This window comes from Mustela nivalis (genome assembly GCF_964662115.1).
Source record: "Mustela nivalis genome assembly, chromosome: 2".
Classification (NCBI taxonomy): domain Eukaryota; kingdom Metazoa; phylum Chordata; class Mammalia; order Carnivora; family Mustelidae; genus Mustela; species Mustela nivalis.
In genome coordinates, this window is record NC_139021.1 from 99361554 (window position 1) to 99382455 (window position 20902).

Sequence of the window (20902 nt, forward strand, 5' to 3'; positions counted from 1 at the left end):
GCGAAGGGTCGCCGGTCGCCTCTGATTTAAGAGGGATCGCGTGATGCTTGTTTTAAGCCACGCAGAGCTCGGTTTTCAGATCCTGGCTCCTGTGGAGGCGGGATCCTGCCGCAGCCTCCTTGGTCCGGAGAGCTGGCGGAGCGCGTCTTCCGCGGCGAATCGTCCCTCAAGTCACTGGTGCTGGGACCCCGGACCCGCTCCCTGCCCGGCTCCGTCCTCTGGGTGCCCAGGATGAGACCACACCAGGGGCCGAGCGGCGGGGGCGGCCGCGATCGTCCCGGCGACTGTCCACGGTTCCGCGCGTCCCCGACTCAGACCGGGGAGACGAGCGCGGGGACACCTCCTGCGGGACGGAGCCGTGACTACGCCGACGCGGGGTGCGCGCGCCGGGCGGGAAGAGCTCGGAGCCCAGGCCCTGTCCCGCGGCGTGCGGCGCGGCCCCGGGACACGAACCCCTGGCCGGCCCGGCCGGACGCTCGAGGGTGCGGGTGGGGGCAGTGGCTGAAGGCGCCGGGCCATCGCGGCCGGTGCCAAGAAGACGGAGGGACGGGTGAAGAGCGCCCGGCGTCCGGTGCTGGTCGTGGTTGGTTTGTTTCAGGTTTCCGCGAGTGGTGGCAACAGAAGGAGCTATATCGTGTAGTAGAGTCTTGGTTGAAACCCGCAGAAAATCCATTTCAAACAAACTTAAGGGAAAAAAGCGAAATATTCAAGTAACTGAAGGAGGAGCGGTCTCAGGCGCTGTCAATACCATAGTCTCACTATGGCAATTTAATCTCAGCAAAACAACCGTCTATTAGTATTCCTTCTCTTTAAATCAAGAACTTCCAACTTCATTTTATTTTTTAGTACATTCAGTTAGCCACTGTATAGTACAAAAATAAAATTATTATTTTTTAAGTAGACTCTACGCCCCTCTTGGGGCTTGAAGTCATGACTCAGATTAAGGGCTACATGCTCTAGGGACAGCCAGTGAGGCACCCCTAAAATGACTTATTTGAATGTTTTGTAATGTCTGTACTCCATTTAATTTCAATAGTTGTATAGTTTAATAGTTGTATTAAAGCTGTAAGCCTAAGGGGTTCATACTATATGTTTGTACTTTAAAAAAAAAAAAACACCAATGTGGGGTCAGAAGTGATTTTTTTTCCCTTTATAAGGATTTGTATATTAGTTATCGATTGCTAGCTAACAAATTACTCCAAAAAAAATTTTTTTTGAGATTTTATTTATTTCAGAGAGTGTGAGAGAGAAGCACACTTCCAGCTGACCAGGAAGCTGGAGGAGATGCTCCATCCCAGCATCCTGAGATCATGACCTAAGCCAAAGGCAGTTGCTTAACTGGCTGAGCCACCCACGTGTCTCTTACTCCAAAAACTTATTATTTTTTAAAGATTGTATTTATTTATTTATTTGACAGAGACAGAGATCATAAGCAGGCAGAGAGGCAGGCAGAGGGCGGGGAGCAGGCTCCCTGCTAAGCAGAGAGCAAGATTGATCCCAGGACCCTGGGATATTACTTGAGCTGAAGGCAGAGGCTTTAACCCACTGAGCCACCCAAGCGCCCCACTCCAGAAACTTCTAAAACAACAGTATTTATTATCTCTCACAATTTCTGTGGGTCAGGAATTTGAGAGCTAAGTTCTGGTTCAGGGTTCTCCCTTAAAATTGCAGGCAGATGTCTGCTGGGGCTGTGGTCATCTGAAGGCTTGACTGGTGCTGGAGAACTGGCTTCCTAGGTGGCTCACGTCTGTGGCTGGCAAGTCGGTTCTGCCTTTTGGCTGATGTTCTTCTCTAAGTGGGCTTCTGTGGCATGGGGACATTAAAGCACCTTGTGGTTTAATGTTCCCATGCCATAGTGGCTTTCTTCCCCAAGAACTGGAGATCCAAGAAACCAGCGCAGATTGCTGTGATGCCTTTTATGATGAATCTTTGCAAGACACACATGGCACTCCTGCAGGGTTCTGTTGGTTACACAGACTGGCCTGATTCACCATGGGAATGAGGGACCACAGAAGGGGGTGTATACCACGGAGCAGGGCTCACTGTGGCTCATGTTGGAGGCTGGTTACTACAGTACCTTATGCAAATGGTTTCTAAACAGTTCGGGGAATCAGTAGAGGCCTCTATGTACTCATTATGGCCCTCGAATACCCCCAAGCCAAGAAAGAACAGTATTTTCTCGTGGGAAACAGAACTAGCAGGCTGTGATCACTGCGGTTCTTGGGCAAATGTCACCAAAATCTGTCCCTTCCCCAGAATGTTTGTTTCCATATAGCAGTAAGGAAGGAGGATGTGTAATGTGTATGAATTTCTTGTTTGAAATCATTTGTTTAGAAACTACACTGATCAGCTCTCTACATTTCAGTGAAAGAAATTGTAAAAGTAATAATCAGGTGTTACTAAGGGTGTCCTGTTTTTCATCTTGAAGAAGGACAGTAAAAGGGGCACACTCAGTCACATAAAATACTGTGCTGCCAAAGGGATCCCCAACTTCTGGGGTGGCAAGTAGCCGGGCCGGGTGTGGAGCACCTGGGCGAGGCCATTCCAGTGCTGGGCCTGGCCCAACGTTATGCCCTCTTGTGCCTGGCCAGAAGGTGCTCTGCCTCTGGGCACCTGTTGTGCACCTGTAGCTGTACAGGGCCCCTTGGCAGCAAATTTATAAAAATTAAGACAAAAAAGAAAGGTAGTAAAAGGCTTCTGTTGATGTCCTAAAATATCCATTTTGTGGTTAATGAATTATAATGAGTTAACCTCAGAGGAGAAATAATCTCTCATTTAGGCAGATCTATTTATTCAACAAATCCTTAATTATATGCCAGGCACTTCGGTAGTAGGTACTTGGGATAGATCGATGAACAAAACAGAGATCCCTGGCCTGCAGTGGTGGGGGAGGGGACAGACTGGAGACTATAATGATAAAGAAATAGCAGCACATAGATGATGGTAAGTGTTAGAGAAAATATGAAAGTAGAGCGGGGTAGGAGAGTTGGGAATGCAGGACTGAAATGGGGCCAATTACAGTATCAAATAGTATTTAAACAACTGTTCAAAGTTACAATGAGCTCTAAAGGGAGGAATAAATAAAACCAGCCTAACCTATGGCATTAACTAATTAAGATGTTCTTCCTTCCCGTTACCAAAATGCCTTAACCTACGGCAGGAACTTCGCTGGTGTTCTGACATGCCTGTAACAGAGCTTCGAGTAACTTTACAGCATCTGTGGATCTCACCACAGTGGGAGCTACTCTATCACCTGTTGAGAGAGGCAGGACCTTCCACTTACTTGTTGTGTACTTTCGTCTAATAAACTCAGGACTAAGGTGGGTAAAGATCATAAGAGAGACAATGTGTAAAAAGGAAAGAACAAAATTTTAAAAACCCTAGGGATGATGTAAACAGCCTATGTAGTCAAGGTACTCATAGTTTAAGATATGAACGAGGTTTTTTTTTTTTTTTTTTTTTTTTTTTTGAGATTTTACTTATTTATTTGACAGAGAGGGAGAGATCACAATTAGAGCGGCAGGAAGAGGTGGGGGGGCGGGAAGCAGGCTCCCCGCTGAGCAGAGAGCCCAATGCGGGGCTCCATCCCAGGACCCTGAGACCATAACCTGAGCCAAAGGCAGAGGCTTAACCCATTGAGCCACCCAGGCTCCCCTAAGGTGTGAACAAGTTAACAGAGAATTAGGATTAGGGAAAGGCAAACTGAGATGGTTAGTCACCCTGGCTGCAAATCAGTTGTAATAAGAGAAAGGAGACACATATTGGGGCCACACAAAGCAAGAGGTATCTGGCCAACACCAAGCGTCCCAGAAGAGGTTATCCCTTGAAAACACAGGGCGGGGGGGGGGCACTTAAAATCAAAGAGTCCAGTTAAGAAGGCCAGTGGGAAGTAAAGGCATTTAGGACACCTTAGGTGGACACCTGGCTGGCTCAGTCAGGAGAGCATGTGAGATTTCATTTTGGGATTGTGAGTTAGGGCCCCATGTTGGGCTGCTGTGTGTAGAGCCTAAGTAAGTAAGAAAGAAAGAAAGAGAAAGAAAGAAGAGAGAGCACGTTAGGCAAAAAATAAATATTAAAAATAAATAATAAAAATTTATTATAAATAAATAATAAAAATTAATAACCCCCAGGGGTGCTTGGGTGGAGCAGTCAGTTGAGTGACTGATTCTTGGTTTTGGATCAGGTCGTGATCTCAGGGTCCTGAGATTGGGCCCCTCCTTGAGCTCCACACTTAGAGGAGAGTCTGCTTGGGACTGTCTCTCTCCCTCTGAAGTACACATTATAATTTTTTTAAAGATTTCATTTATTTGACAGAGATACCGTGAGACCCAGAACACAAGGGGAAAAGCAGGCTCCCTGAGTAGGGAGCCCGATTCGGGACTCAATCCCAGGACTCCGGGATCGTGACCTGAGCCAAAGACAGATGCTTAACAACCAAGCCACCTAGGCGTCCCCACATTATAATTTCTTATCTGGCCCCCTATTACTAGACACATTAGCACTTCTGTGCATAAAATGTTACCCATATTTCAGGTAACTTCCTTTTTTTAAAAAAATTTTAAAGATTTTATTTATTTATTTGACAGATAGAGATCACAAGTAGGCAGAGGGGCAGGCAGAGAGAGAGGAGGAAGCAGGCTCCCTGCTGAGCAGAGAGCCGGATGTGGGGCTCGATCCCAGGACCCTGGAATCATGACCTGAGCCAAAGGCAGAGGCTTTAAGCCACTCAGGTGCCCCAAGGTAACTTCCTTTTTAAGTATTATTTTAAGGCTCTTTGTTCATACTGGTATTGTACCAATGTGTCTAGTTTGCCTTTAACAAGTAAGTTTCCATCCCACCTAACATTTTTAAAAATGTCTTTCCTAATTCAATGGCAAAATGTTTTTTCATTAAAGAAATTGAATATTTTATATTTATTACCTGTTTTTATCTTTTCTGTAAATTATCTATTTTGCCTTTTATCCATTTGAACAAACTCTTATATATTAAGGATATTTATCCTTTACATTTATATGTTGAAATTACTTTCCCCTGTTTTCTTGCGTTTTAATTTTATGACTTTTTGGACACAAAAACATTTTGCATTTTTATGAATTCAAATCATCAATATTTTCTTCACTTTTTTTTTTAAAAGATTTTATTTATTTATTTGACAGAGAGATTACAAGTAGGCAGAGAGGCAGGCAGAGAGAGAGAGGAGGAAGCAGGCTCCCTGCTGAGCGGAGAGCCCGATGTGGGATTCGATCCCAGGACCCTGAGATCATGACCTGAGCCGAAGGCAGCGGCTTAACCCACTGAGCCACCCAGGCACCCCTTTCTTCACATTTTAAAACACTTCTGATGATGGGATCTGATCAATATTCTCTCTTTTTTAAATATTTTATTTATTTATTTGACAGAGATCACAAGTAGACAGAGAGGTAGGAAGAGAGAGAAGGAAGCAGTCTCCCTGCTGAGCAGAAAGCCCGATGTGGGGCTCTATCCCAGGACCCTAGGATCATGACCTGAGCCAAAGGCAGAGGCTTTAACCCACTGAGCCACCCAGGCACCCTGAGATCTGATCAATATTCTTATTTGATTTAACCTTTCCCTAGAATTTATTCTGAAATGTGATATGATTGAGGATCTTCTAAATAAATATTTTATCCCACAGCTATCTATTGTCCCTGAACATTATTTCCCTGTTACTTTATGATGTATGTTAATTATTAAAATTTTTACATATAATAGTATTTGTTTTTGAGCCACATTTTTGCATTGATCTGTCTTTATATCAGCACCATAATATTTTAATGATTGTAGTTTTATGATATCTTATAATCCAGAGGGCAATTCTCCCCCCATACTCTTACTTCTCACAAATATATTATTTCTGATGAAATTTATAATCATCTTTCATAGTCATTACCTTGCTCCCTGAGCATTATGTTTAGTTACAAAACTAATGTATGCTTATTATAGTAAATGCCAGTAATGCAAGTGTCAACACGAACAAATGCTAGAACCTTCCTTTGGCCCACCCAATCATCCTGTTCAGATTTAACCACTTTAGCCTGGATATTTCTGCTTGTATATATATCTGGAATTTTCCCAAATCCCCTAATTTTTGGTATAGAAAGGGAGGAACACCTTTCATTTTAATCCCTGAGAATGAAATCTGTGCCCTTACTCCATGTAACTCCAGAAATTCTAGTTTCCTTCTGAAATATCTAAGTGTGGCCCAGGAGGGTTTGCTTCTGCCCAAGTTCATTATTACTGTCACTGACCACCTTTTACTCCAGATTGCTGCTCTAATTTTCTCCAACAATCGCCTCAGCCCATAGTGACTTCTGTAAACCACAACACCAGTTCCTCTGCTTCCTCCCCAACCATGGACGTGATACCTCCCTTTTTCCTCCAAATCACAGCTGCGGCATGGCTCTCATGCTTAATACACTTCACTAAGAATTTAGACTAAGAAAATGCAATACAGAAAGGAAAATTTTAAACTAGAGGTGAGATGAAATTGTTTTTAAGGTCTACAAATAGAGTTTCCCATCAGGCTGTCTCTTGGCTTATGTGCCCCTCCCCCTGCACTGGTCACTTCCAAGGGTTTGCTCATCTCCAAGTCAAGGTCACTTCTCACTGGTTCTCTCTTTCAGTACAGGTTCCAATTTTTATTGCCAACCAATGAAGTCAAAATTGCCCTTAAGTTTCTCTTAAAGTCACCTAAAATGTATAATATGCATGGTTCTGTGTATGCAGTTCTATAGAAAGATTATTTTTTATTCTTCTAATTCTTTACCATTAATGTGTCTCTGCAGCTCTTGATCATTTTTTTTCCCTCAAGGAAACCATCTTTCCTTAAACAATAAGGTTCACTTTTTTTGGTTAATAGTTGGGAAACCTGTGAAACTATGCAGACCTTCTTTTCGAGAGCTTCAGAACGACTGGCATTCTTTGCCTTGGACATCCACTGTCCAAGTAATGTGCACTACTTAACTTAATAGCTACACTTGTAATGAGCATAAAGTATAGACTTTTCGAATCGCTATGTTGTCGCATCACACTTAAAACCAATGTAACACTGTGTATCAACTACACTCAAATAAAGAAAATAAATGAGTACTTTTCTTTCTTTCCTTAGTCAATACTTGAATTCTTTTAGGAGCCTATGAAGCGACTGTCAGATAATTTTTGCAGAAAACAACCTTCACACCTGCAGATAGAACGCTTAACATCTCAGTCTGAAGCCTCTCGACTCTTGTATTTCGGTTATCTCACTTGTTTAGGAATTCTCCAGGGCCACCAGAAGGTGGAGGAGTGTTTCCAGATGCTGGGGGCAAGGTGCTTGGGTGACGGGAGGAGATGCCATGGTGCCCTGTCTTCAGGGTGGAGTGTTGACCGCTGATGGCCGGTTGCATTGCTTTCTGGGAATTGGTCTTAGCACAAGGGTATTGCCTTGCCCAAGGGTACAGCCCCCTCCCCTGCATCCAATGACTAGTTAAGTTGGGGTAAAAATATTTGGGTTAACTCTGAGGAGCCATCCCATGACTTCTGTTGTAGCTGTGTCATAGTTCAGCTTCTGCCCGATTCTGCTTCCCTGGCTCCCCTGTAGCTGTCTGTCCTCAGTAAACGTCCTGCACATAATGTGAGCTCAAGGGTCTGTTTCCCCAGAAACCTGACCTGAGACAGTGATTCTGTTAAGATGTAAATAAGACGGGGCTGTTTCTCAACCCCAAACCCTGGGATGGCTCATTGGTTCCCTTACAGGGAAACCAAAGTCCTTGGCCTACAGGTCCCATGTGATCTGGAACCTTGTACACCTCTCACCTCAGCCCCTAGTACCCTGCCTCTCATTCGCTTTGTTCCAGAGCTGTACTGGCCTCTTTACCACCCCTCGAATATGACAGGCACATTCTTGTTCCAGGATCTTTGCACTGCTCAGTCCTTCTGCTCTTCCTCTGGATAGCTTCATGACTTGCTCCTTGTCCTTCAAGTCAGCTAAAACGTTAACTTCTCCAGGAAGCCTTCCCTGTCCATTCCACTGAAAATTCAACCTTTCTCCCACCACGCCCAATTTCCATTACTCTGTTCTATAACACTTCTCCACTCTAGCGTACTGTCCACTTTACTTATTTGCTTTGTCTATGGTTTATCGTCTTACTGTCCATGTAGAGCAGAGACCCCCCCCCCATTTTGTTCAGTAATATATCCCAAAACCTGAAGCAGTGACTGGTACTCTGTGGGTGATCCATGTATTTTTTTTTTTTTAATTTATTTAGCACAGAGGGGAGGGGCAGAGGAATAAGGAGAGAGAGAATCTCAACCAGATTCCCGGCTGAGTTGGGAGGCTGACGGGGCTTGATCTCAGGACCCTGGGATCATGACCTGAGCCAAAATTAAGAGTCTGACGCTTACCAACTGAGCCACCCAGATGTCCCATGATCCATACATTTTTTGAATGAATGAATGAATGAGTGAGTGAATGAGTTTGGGAAACTTTTTCAAGGTGTTTGTAGTAGAATTCATGGGGTGTCATTACAACCAGGGAGAGTGTGCAGAGCGAAGACAAAGACATGAGCCTTTAGGTGCAAGTGAGGAAGAGGAAATTACAAAGGACACTGAGAGGAAGCCAGAACACAGGAGAAAAAGAGGAGATTGTGTCACAGAAGACAAGAGGTGAGATGGGGAGGAAGAACAAGGAACTGTGCCCACGGTTTTCAAACTATGAAGCCACATAAGGACTTACAGCGTGAATGTCTTCCCCTAGATCCATCTAATCCCACATGGGATGGATGTGCAGGTGGGGCAATGGGGGGGGGGGTTCCGAGAGTGGAACCCTCATGGTAGGATGAGTGTCCTCATAAGAAGAAGCCAGAGAGCTAGATTATTCTTTGACTGACTACTGCACCAAGAAGCTGGCTGTCTAATGCCCAATGAAGTGGAAATGACGTATGGATCACTTTTTCAAGAAGGTTGGGTGCGAAGATCGGAAAGAGAAAGACTGGAGCTGGGAGGAGAGACTGAAGAAGTGAGTGTGTTGCATTCAGGTGGGAGAGATAGGAACAACCCAGGTTTCGTAAAAGGATGCATAGAAAGAACCAGTAGTAACCGCATAATAAATCAACCAAATCCGAGTTTTGAGAGAAAAAGGGGATAGGACAAATGCTACAATGGACAGATGATGCCAAGACAACAGGGACTTTCCATAAACCAGGGCATATGGTCAACCTATCCAAAGCTCTGGTTCTCTATGCAAGTCATTCCTCTGTGAGCTTAGCAAGCTATTACATTTTCTAACTGTAGGTGGCAGCAAAAAGCTTGGCTCTTTATGACCCTTTCTTTCTTTCTTTCTTTTTTTTTTTTTTTTGGAGGCATGGTGGGGATGGCAACTAAATGTGGGTAAAAGTTAGCCACTGGCTGTAGTGTAGGTTCAAGATAGCAGATTTCAGTTTAGATTTTATTCCGGGAAAATCCATTTTGTACTTTTTTGGGAAAAGAAGCATCTCTTTTGGATCTCAAAGAGGAAACAATATTTGAGCCATTATAAAATAGTTGTATCATGGAGTCATTTTATCTTTTCTTTTTTGACCATTGTCTCTTTTTTTCCAGTCTTACTGGGAAGTAACAGAAATATATCACTGTATAAGTTTAAGGCATACAGCATGATGACTTGTTTACATATATTGTAAAATGATTATTGCAATAAGTTAACCTCCATCATCTTATACAGATACGAGAAAAGGAAAAGAAAAAAGGGAAAAAAATTTTCTCATTATGATGAGAATGCTTAAAATCTACTCTCTTAAAAACTTTCCTATATATCATACAGCAGTGTTAGCTATAATCACCATATTGTAGAGTACATACATCCGTAGTATTTACCTAATAACTAGAAATTTCTCCTTTTTGGCTACCTATATCCAATTCCTGTGGTCCCACCCTCTGTTCTGATAACCACATGTCTGATCTCTTTTTCTATGAGTTTGTTTGGTTTCTTTTAGATCCCACAGATAAGTGAGATAATTTGTTTTTCTATGTCTGACTTACTTTGCTTGGCATAATGTCGTCAAAGTCCATCTATGTCGTTGCAAACAGATTTCCTCATTTTTTATGGCCGAGTAATATTCCGTTGTCTGTGTATTTATATACGATGGTATATATGTATATACATATGTAATATGTATACAAAACATTGTATATATTGTGTGTATATATATGTACACACATTGTATGTGTGTATATATATACTTCTTTATCCATTCATCCACTGATGGACACTTGGGTTGTTTCCATGTCTTGGCTATTATAAATAATACTGCTGTGAATATGGGGGCGTAGATATGTTTTTGACTTAGTTTTTTGGTTCCTTTGAATATGATCATGGAAGTGCAATTATTGGGTCATAATAGCTCATGATAGTTCTATTTTGAATTCCTTGAGGATCCTCCACTCTTTTCCGTAGCTGCGGTAGCAGTTCAAAATTCCACCAAACAGTGTACAAGGGTTCCCTTTTCTCTCCATTCTTACCAGAATGTGTTACCTCTTTTCCTTTTCTTCTTCTTCTCCTCCTCCTCCTTCTTCTACTTCTACTACTACTTCTTCTCCTTCTTCTTCTTCTTTTTGAGAGTGTTTGCATGAGAGCAGAGGCAGGGTATAGAGTGAGAGGGAGAGAGAGAATCTTTTTTTTTTTTTTTAAAGATTTTGTTTATTTGACAGACAGAGATCACAGTAGACAGAGAGGCAGGCAGAGAGAGAGAGGGACGCAGGCTCCCTGCTGAGCAGAAAGCCCGATGCGGGACTCGATCCCAGGACCCTGAGATCATGACCTGAGCCGAAGGCAGCAGCTTAACCCACTGAGCCACCCAGGCGCCCCAGAGAGAGAGAATCTTAAGCAGACTCTCTGCTGAGCACAGAGCCGCACATGGGGCTTCATCTCACAACCTTGAGATCATGACCTGAGCTGAAATCAAGAGTTGGAGGCTTAACTGACTGAGCCACTCAGGTGCCCCTACCTCCTGTCTTTTTGATGACAGCCATTCTAACTGTTGTGAGGTGATACCTCAGAGTGGTTTGGACTTGCATTTCGCTGATGATGAATGATGTTGAACCCCTTTTCATGTGCCCGTTGGCCTTTCATATGTCTTTGGAAAATGTCTAATCAGGTCCTTTGCCCATTTAAAAAATTGGGTTATTATTACTAGTTATAATTATTTCTTATTGAGTTGTATGAGTTCTTTATACATTTTGGGTATTAACCCCTTATCATATATATGCTTTGCAAGTATATTTTTTCCTATCTTATAGGTTGTCTTTTCACTTTGTTGATGGAAGCTTTTCAGTTTGATGCGGTCCCACTTATTTTTTTAAATAGTATATATATTTTAATGTAAAAGTTCCATTCTCTGAGTGTTATCAAATGATGGAAGCAACATTATAAACTTTGAAGGAAGCTAAAAAATAGAATTTCGAATCAACCGTGCATAAAATTAGAAAAAATTATGAGTACCAATTCTAATTTATGGGAAGCCTCGGTCGGGTGTATCTTGTTGAGGGAAGTCCTTTGAAAAGTTAAGCGCATTGCTTTATTTTGTGTCTCGTTGGGATGGTCCCACTTATTTTTATTTTATTGCTCATTTTAGGTTCATATCCAAAAAGTCATTACTGAGACCCACGTGAAGGAGCAGTATTCCTGTGTTTTCTTCTAGGGGTTTCGCAGTTTCAAGCTTTACATTTAAGTCTTTAATCCACTTTGAGATAATTTTTGTGAGTGGTATGAGCTGAGGTTCAGCTTCATTGCTTTACTTGTGAAGACCCAGTCATCTCAGCTTTGTGTGCTGAAGATCATCCTTTCTCCACTGAGCACTCCCCGCTCCCTTGTCCAGTACTAGTGGACCATATATGCTTTTCTTCTTGTTGTTGCTTTCCCTGGGCTTTTGATTCTGTTCCACTGGTCTATTTGTTTGTTTTTATGCCAGTATTATGCTGTTTTGATTACTAGAGCTTTGTAGGATAACTTCAAATCCGGGAGTGTGCTGCCTCCTGCTTTGTTCTTTCTCAGGATTTCCTTGGCAATTTAAGGTCTTCCTCAATTCCATATAAATTCTAGGATTATTTATTTCTGATCCTGCAAAAATACCCCTGTGATCTTCATAGGATTGCATTAAATCTACGGGTGAACTTTTTCAAATGCTTCTTCCGCTCTCTTGAGATGATCATGTGATTCTTTTCTTTCATTCCATTAATGTGGTATAGCACATTGATCTATTTGCATATGTTAAGCCATTCTTGCATCCCAGGGATAAATCCCACTTGATCATGATAAATAATCCTTTAAGATTAAGACCTGAGCCGAAGGCATAGGCTTAACCGGCTGAGCACTAATGAGAAAGAGAACAAATTTTACTTAGGTTTTTTTTAATTTGCTCATTATGACAATCTATTTCATTTTTTAAAATATTGTTGTTGTTGTTGTCATTAATTTGCTTTATGGAAGGGGTGTCTGGGTGGCTCAGCCGGTTAAGCCTATGCCTTCGGCTCAGGTCATGATCTCAGGGTCCTGGGATCGAGCCCTGAGTCGGACTTCCTGCTTATAGGAGAGTCTGCTTCTCCCTCTGCCGCCGACCCACTCATGCTCGCTTTCTCTCATTCTCTCTCTCAAATGAGTAAATAAACTTTTTTTAAAAAATAAAAAATATATCATAGGCAGGAGAAGTCAATGATAAAGAATGATAGCAGTCATTGCTTTAGCAGCAGGTATGAGGTCACCTGAGCAGCAGTGGGAAGCTAGCTCATTATTAATATTGTGTTTGCTACGATTAGAAAGGTTTATTTTTAAGAAGGCATGAGGTGGCAGTATTGCTGGTTATTCATTTCCTTGGGAAGCCTGGTCAGGAGGACCCCAAAAAAAGCCAGGAAGCCATGAGAGGGAAACTGTCCGCACAGCAGCAACAGTGTGTGCTGAGTTTGATCAAGTCTAGAGAAAATTCACAGCCTTCGTCTGTGTGGGTTGTGTTCGCTTGTTCTTTGCGTGTCTCCCTCACTAGAGTGGAAGGTCTGTGAAGACAGAAGCTTAACCCGCTGAGCCACCCAAGCACCCTGACCTTGTCTCCTTTGACCAATTTTAGTTTAAAGTCTGTTTTGTCTGATATAAGTATAGTTACCCCTGCTTTTTTGTTGTTGTTGTATATTTCCTTGAAATGACTTTTTACATCTCTTTACTCTCAGTCTATGTGTGTCTTTCAGGCTAAAGTGAGTCTCTCCTGGGGAGCACATCATTAGATCTTGTCTTTTTAATCTATTCAGCCATTCTAGGTCTTTTGGTCAAAGAATTTGATCATTGTATGTTTAAAGTCACTACCAGTAGGTAAGGGTTTATTTTTTCCATTTTGTTAATCATTTTCTGGTTGTTTTGTAGATCCACTGTTCCTGTTTCTTAACCTGCTATCGTTTTATGTGTGTTTTGATGTTTTTTGGTGTCAGCATGCTTTGACTTGGCATCATGTTTTTTGTATAATTGCTACGGGTTTTCCCCTTGTGGTTACCACAGGCTCACCTAAAAATACCTTAAAACTATAAAACTATAACCCCATAGTTTAAGCAGACAACAACTTAACTTCTGTAGAAGTCCTAAGCTTTATACTTGTACTTCTCCTCCCCCTCACATTTTAGGTTATTGCTGTTAAAGTTTACACATTTTTTACTCACATAACTAATAACAGGTGTGGTGCTGTGCTGGCCTGGGGGAGGGGCAATGTGGTCAAAGTGTAGCCCCTGCTTTAACCTTATAATGCAGTCCTTCTTTGTCTCTGAAAGAGTGCAGGGGAGTGCTTTGGCCTCACCTCTGTGTTCTAGGATTCTCTGCGGTGTCTTGTTCTTGAACAGTTATTGGTTGTTCTTAGGAGGGGGAACCAAGTCAAGAACAGCCGGTGTCACCATCTTGGTGACATCATCTTTCATTTTGTCATTAAAAGATGAAATTCTGGGGATATCTGGGTGGCTCAGTCAATAAGTGTCTGTCTCTTAATCTCAGCTCAGGTCTTAATCTCAGTGTTGTGAGTTCAAGCCTTGTGCTGGGCTCCACACTGGGCATGGAGGAGGTTACTTGAAAAAAAAAAAAAAGATGAAACTCTTTCTCCTAATACAGAATAATTTCTGTTAATTTTACCACTTCAGTATCAGCACATGCCATATGCACACATCTTATTTGTATATAAAATTTTTTAGTCAAGTCCAATTTTGATAGATCTTAGGGAACCTTGCTATTGAACATTATAAGTATTTAAAAACTATTACAACTGATGCCAAATTTCTTGTTTTCAAAGATAAGCCCAGAGAAATCCAAAGATTAAAAAAAAACTTGAGGGGCACCTGGGTGGCTCAGTGGGTTAAAGTCTCTGACTTCGGCTCAGGTCATGATCCCAGTGTCCTGGGATCAAGTCCCACATCGGGCTCTCTGCTCAGTGGGGAGTCTGCTTCCTCCTCTCTCTCTGCCTGCCTCTCTGCCTACTTGTGATCTCTGTCTGTCAAATAAATTTAAAAAATCTTAAAAAAAAATTTTTTTTAGAAGTTCACTTGTGCCTAGGTGGCTTAGTCGATTAAGCGTCTGCCTTCAGCTCAGGTCATGATCTCAGGGTCCTGGGATGGAGCCCTGAATGAGGCTCTCTGCTCAGCAGGGCATCTGTTTCTCCCTCTGCCCCTGCCCCTTGTGTGCGCGTGCTCTCTCTCTCTCTCAAATAAATAAATCTTAAATCAATTTTTAGAAGTTTAGAATGGTAAAGTGAAAGTGCACACATCATCCAGACAATCTTGGTGGAATCTAATGTCATAAAATTTAAAATTCAGAAAGAGAAAAAGCAGAGTTAGAATGTTCTCCCCAGGTCCATCAGATAAATGTGAATTCAAAACCCAGATTTGCCTTGATGAGTTATACGATCTTGAGCAAGGAAAGTACTTAACATTTTTAGATCTCCGATTCCTAATCTATGAAATGAGACTCCCAGGGTATGCATACTTCAGTGAGTCGTTTTGCATATTAAATGAGAAAACAAATGGGCAAAGTCTATACATGTTCATTTCCTGTTCTCCTCTAAACATGAATATGAAGGTGTTTAAACTAAAATTAGCCATGTGCTAATTTAACCCTTAATACATCACAAAGATTAAAAAAATGGAATTAATTCCACCAACAGCTTTCAAACAGATGCTGAAAAGGCTTTCTTGGACGTACCTTGGTTTGGTAGTTTTCAACTTTACATCTCAGATTCCAAACGTCCAAGTATATCTTGATGCGTGGAGAAGTTTCACTGCAAGGGAATTTGGGGACGAAAGTTTGCACTGTTTGGATAGGGCCAGAATTCAAACTCCTTCTGCTAAGTCATCTGCCTTTTCTCATTTAATGAACTCTATTACTGTGTTACTTCGTCCATTCCCTCTTAGCTTAATGGAAATGCTGAAAGCAATCCACAGTATCAACCATATCAAATATCATGAATCATCGTCTCAGTCCTGGACGACTCTACCCCACCCCATACGGGTGCCCCGCCACATTACAGAGCTCATGCTTGCTGAGACACACCCTTTGGCCAGTCTGGAATTTGCAGAGCTAGAGTCACTAATGGCTTTGACAGCAAACAAGCAGTGTCCACTGCCTCTGTTCGACTCCCTAAAAATGCCAGTAACACTAGGAAGCTGTGGCCTTCTGCTGATATCAAAGACTAAATTGTGAGTTTTTGTGTGTGTGTGTGTGTTTTGGCTTTTTAAGTTTTTATTTTAATTGCAGCGAGATAACATACATTGTAACGTTAGTTTCAGGTATACAAGATAGTGACTTAACACGTCCCTAGAACACCCAGTGCTCATCACAACAGGTGCACTCCTTAGTCCTCATCACCTACATCACCCATCCTCCCACCCACCGCCCCTCCAGTAACCATATGTTTGTTCTCTATAATTAAAAGTCTGTTTCTTGGGGCACCTGGGTGGCTCAGTGGGTTAAGCCGCTGCCTTTGGCTCAGGTCATGATCTCAGGGTCCTGGGATCAAGCCCCGAATCGGGCTCTCTGGTCCACAAGGAGCCTGCTTCCCTCTCTCTCTCTCTCTCTCTCTCTCTCTGCCTGCCTCTCTGCCTACTTGTGATCTCTGTCTGTCAAATAAATAAATAAATAATCTTAAAAAAAAAAAAGTCTGTTTCTTGATTTGTCTCTTTCTTTTATTCCCCCTATTGTTCTCTTAAATTCCATGACTGAAATCATATGGGACCTGTCTTTTTTTTGACTGACTTATTTTGCTTAGCATAATCCCCTCTAGTTCCATCCATGTTTTTGCAAATAGCAAGATTTCATTCTTTTTTTGTGGCTGAATAATATTTCAGTGTGTATAGAGACCACATCTTCCTTATCCATTCATCACTTGATGGACACTTGGGTTGCTTCCGTATCGTGGCTATTGTAAAGAATGCCGCTATCAGCAGGGGAGCATGTATCCCTTCAAATCAGTGTTTTTGTATTGTGTGATTGATTATAGAGTAACCATAGAGTGATTGATTATAGAGTAGTTCTATTTTTAACTTTTTAAGGGATCTTCCATACTGTTTTCCACAGTGGCTGCCTCAGTTTGCATTCCTACCAACAGTGCACGAGTGTTTTGTCTCAGCCTCCTCACCAACACCTGTTGTGTCTTGTGTGATTGATTATCACCATTCTCATGGGTGTGATTTTAGCTATTCTGATAGATCACCTCTGAGAATGTTCTCTCATTGTAGTGTTGATTTGTGTTCCCCTGATGATAAGTGATAATGAACATCTTTTCATGTGTCTCTTGGCCATCTGTATGTCTTCTTTAAATGTCTGTTTATAGCTTCTGTCCATTTTTAAATTGGATTATTTGGTTTTGGGGTGTTGGGTTTGATAAGGTCTTTATGTAGTTTGATACTAACCCTTTATCAGATATGTCACTTGCAGATATCTTCTCCCATTCCATAGGCTGCCTTTTCATTCTGTTGTTTCCTTCACTGTGCAGAAGCCTTTTTGTAGTCCCAATAGTTTATTTCTGCTTTTGTTTCCCTTGCCTCTGGAGACACATCTAGTAAGAAGTTACTATGGCCAGTGCCGAAGAGGTTGCTGCCTGTGTTCTCCTCTAGAATTTTGATGGTTTCCTGTCTCACATTCAGGTCTTTAGTCCATTTTGAGGTTATTTTTGTGTATGGTATTAGGAAAATGGTCCAGTTTCATTCTTTTCCATGTTGCTGTCCACTTTTCCCAACAACATTTGTGGAAGAGACTGAATTTCCTTTTGGATATTCTTTTCTGCTTTGTCAAAGATTAATTGACTATATAATTATGAGTTTATTTTTGGGTTTTCTATTCTGTTCCATCAATCTATGTGTCTGTTTTTGTGCCAGTACCATACTGTTCTGATCACTACAGCTTCGTGATACAACTCAAAGCCTGGAATTGTGATGCCTCTAGTTTTTCTAGATGGCTTTTTCTCTCTCAGGATTGTTCTGTCTATTCAGGGTCTTTTGTGGTTCCACACCCATTTTAGAATTGTTTTTTCTAGTTCTGTGAAAAATGTTACTGGCATTTTGATGGGGAGTGTATTCAATGTGGAGATCACTTTGGGTAGTACGGACATTTTAACAATATTTCTTCCTCCAATCAGTGAGCGTGGAACATCATAGACTAACCTGTTGACCAGCTGGGGTGGACTCTTCTGTCCTTGCATGTTCAATGGTTAGAGTCTGTACTGAGTGAGGAATATGGTCAAGAGAGGAGTATGGGGAGGAAGGCTGGTGGGAGGTGGGTGCTGGCAATGACCAAGACCACTGGACATGTAAAAACCATGGGCTACGGGCCACACCATGGTTGCAGAGCTCACCCGTCAGAAACATCTGCCTTTCTTCCTCCCTTCCTCCCTCCCTCCCGGCATCCCTCTCTCCCCTCTTCCTCTATTTCTCTGCTTCTACAAGTATTTATTATGTGTTTATGTATCCTAGCACTGCTAAAGTTACAAATGAGAACACGACAAACTGGTTTTTGTCTTCACAGACCTTCCACTCTAGTGAGGGAGACATGCAAAGAACAAGCGAACACAACCCACACAGACGAAGGCTGTGAATTTTCTCTAGACTTGATCAAACTCAGCACACACTGTTGCTGCTGTGCGGACAGTTTCCCTCTCATGGCTTCCTGGCTTTTTTGGGGGTCCTCCTGACCAGGCTTCCCAAGGAAATGAATAACCAGCAATACTGCCACCTCATGCCTTCTTAAAAATAAACCTTTCTAATCGTCGCAAACACAATATTAATAATGAGCTAGCTTCCCACTGCTGCTCAGGTGACCTCATACCTGCTGCTAAAGCAATGACTGCTATCATTCTTTATCATTGACTTCTCCTGCCTATGATATATTTTTTATTTTTTTAAAAAAGTTTATTTACTCATTTGAGAGAGAGAATGAGAGAAAGCGAGCATGAGTGGGTCGGCAGCAGAGGGAGAAGCAGACTCTCCTATAAGCAGGAAGTCCGACTCAGGGCTCGATCCCAGGACCCTGAGATCATGACCTGAGCCGAAGGCATAGGCTTAACCGGCTGAGCCACCCAGACACCCCTTCCATAAAGCAAATTAATGACAACAACAACAACAATATTTTAAAAAATGAAATAGATTGTCATAATGAGCAAGTTAAAAAAAACCTAAGTAAAATTTGTTCTCTTTCTCATTAGTGCTCAATTTTCTTCAACCCACACAATCCAACTTTAAATACATAGTAAATCTCTCTTAACAAAAATTTCCAGGCCTTTCCACATTTGCTGATCTGAAAGCTTATATTAAGGCCTATTCTTAATACTCTTTTAAATATATATATATATATATATATATATATATCCCTTTATCTATATTTTAATATAAAATATGATGAATTTCTCTTAATCACTGCTCACAACTACATATTTCCCAGGTTGCAAAATTCCATAAATTAATACTCTTTGGGTGATCTGGGTTTATGCACATAGGGGAGGATTCGTTTGTACCCTTGTCTCCACTGATTTTTTCAACTTGTTTCTCCTTGTTCATTCTGTAAGGAATTTTGCTTTTTGGAGATCAAAGAAAGAGAAAAAAAAAGTTTCCCCTATATTTTTGTCTTTTGTTTAGGTTAAAAATCAACACTGTTTTTACATTTGCCCAAGATACACTATTCAAGTTACTTCAAAACCCTTTAGCCAGGATGTGTACAGAGAAGCCTTGTGGCTAATGGCAGAACTATTTTATAGGGAATTAATTTGAAATGTTAGCAGAGACTGTAGCAATAGGTTTCCAAAGTGACGTTACACTAATGCAACAAGAATATCTTAGAGCTGTTCTGAGTCAGAGGACAGGATGGTATTTTGTTTTAAAAGATAAGATGGTAATTCCAAATAGCTAATTATGCACAGGGTTCATTATCCATAGTGGTAGAAGAATTAGGGTGAGTTTCCTCCATGAGATCAGTGCCAGATCTCATCCCACTCTTACACACTATTAAAGAGTTTTTCCTTCTCGTTTATACACACGAGGTGACTATCTCTTTCCCCTGCTGAACCAGTGTTGGGGTACAAAACCTATAATTACCTTCCATGGAGACAGCAGTCAGATACCCCAGCAACCTCATCTGATCTCTATAAAGTATGCGGCAGTAGAAGTCATGCTCCTCATAAAGTCAGAGGACTGGGTTTGGAATCCTAACTCTTTACTTACTAAAATTATAACTTTGGGTAAGCTACTTAATTTCTCTGGGCCTCAGTTTCCCTGTCTTATAGAGTGTGAAAAAAAATGAGCGCCTCATTGAATATAATACTGCAGATGAAAGTACTTGTCATTAGCTGGTGCTCAGAGAATGTTAGTTTCCTTTCTTCCGCAAGCTCAAGGGACAAAGAGGTAGGAGCTGTATCAGTCAGCTGCTGCTGCATAATAAACCACACTGAAACAGGGTTTGTTCTGGCTCAAGCGTCTGCAAGATGGCCAGGGCACTGCTGCAGTTGCCAGGGCAGCTCTACCTCGGAGGTCTTGTTCTGGGGCCCATGAGGATGGGACAGTCACCACCTGTTCCCATCAGGCCAGGCAGAAGTCTAGGAGGGCTGACCAGAAGCACGTGAGGGCTGAGCCGGGTGTCCGTGGTGCGGTGAAACATGCACACGTCCGTGGAAAGGAACTGCAAAACCACGTGCAGAGGGTGTGGACGCGGCCGGGTAAGAATCAGGAAAAACCACACACAAAAATAGACTCAAAATGGATGAAGGACCTCAATGTGCGAAAGGAATCCATCAAAATCCTTGAGGAGAACACAGGCAGCAACCTCTTCGACCTCTGCCGCAGCAACATCTTCCTAGGAACAACGCAAAAGGCAAGGGAAGCAAGGGCAAAAATGAACTATTGGGATTTCACCAAGATCAAAAGCTTTTGCACAGCAAAGGAAACAGTTAACAAAATCAAAAGACAACTGACAGAATGGGAGAAGATATTTGCAAACGACATATCAGATAAAGGACTAGTGTCCAGAATCTATAAAGAACTTAGCAAACTCAACACCCAAAGAACAAATAATCCAATCAAGAAATGGGCAGAGGACATGAGCAGACATTTCTGCAAAGAAGACATCCAGATGGCCAACAGACACATGAAAAAGTGCTCCATATCACTCGGCATCAGGGAAATACAAATCAAAACCACAATGAGATATCACCTCACACCAGTCAGAATGGCTAAAATCAACAAGTCAGGAAATGACAGATGCTGGCGAGGATGTGGAGAAAGGGGAACCCTCCTACACTGTTGGTGGGAATGCAAGCTGGTGCAGCCACTCTGGAAAACAGCATGGAGGTTCCTCAGAATGTTGAAAATAGAACTGCCCTATGACCCAGCAATTGCACTATTGGGTATTTAC

The 20902-nt window shown here is 42.0% G+C and overlaps 1 protein-coding gene across 1 annotated transcript in view; it reads left to right on the forward strand.

Moving 5' to 3' along the window:
* Positions 1-20902, forward strand: part of LOC309859315 (uncharacterized protein) — a gene marked incomplete at its 5' end in the record, with an annotated part of 35697 nt that overhangs the window by 109 nt on the left and 14686 nt on the right. The window contains 2 exons of the mRNA XM_082719973.1: positions 32-3320; positions 4587-4740. Coding sequence (XP_082576099.1) covers positions 32-714 — 683 coding nt within the window. The 3' untranslated portion in view covers positions 715-3320; positions 4587-4740. The remainder of the gene's footprint in view (positions 1-31; positions 3321-4586; positions 4741-20902) is intronic.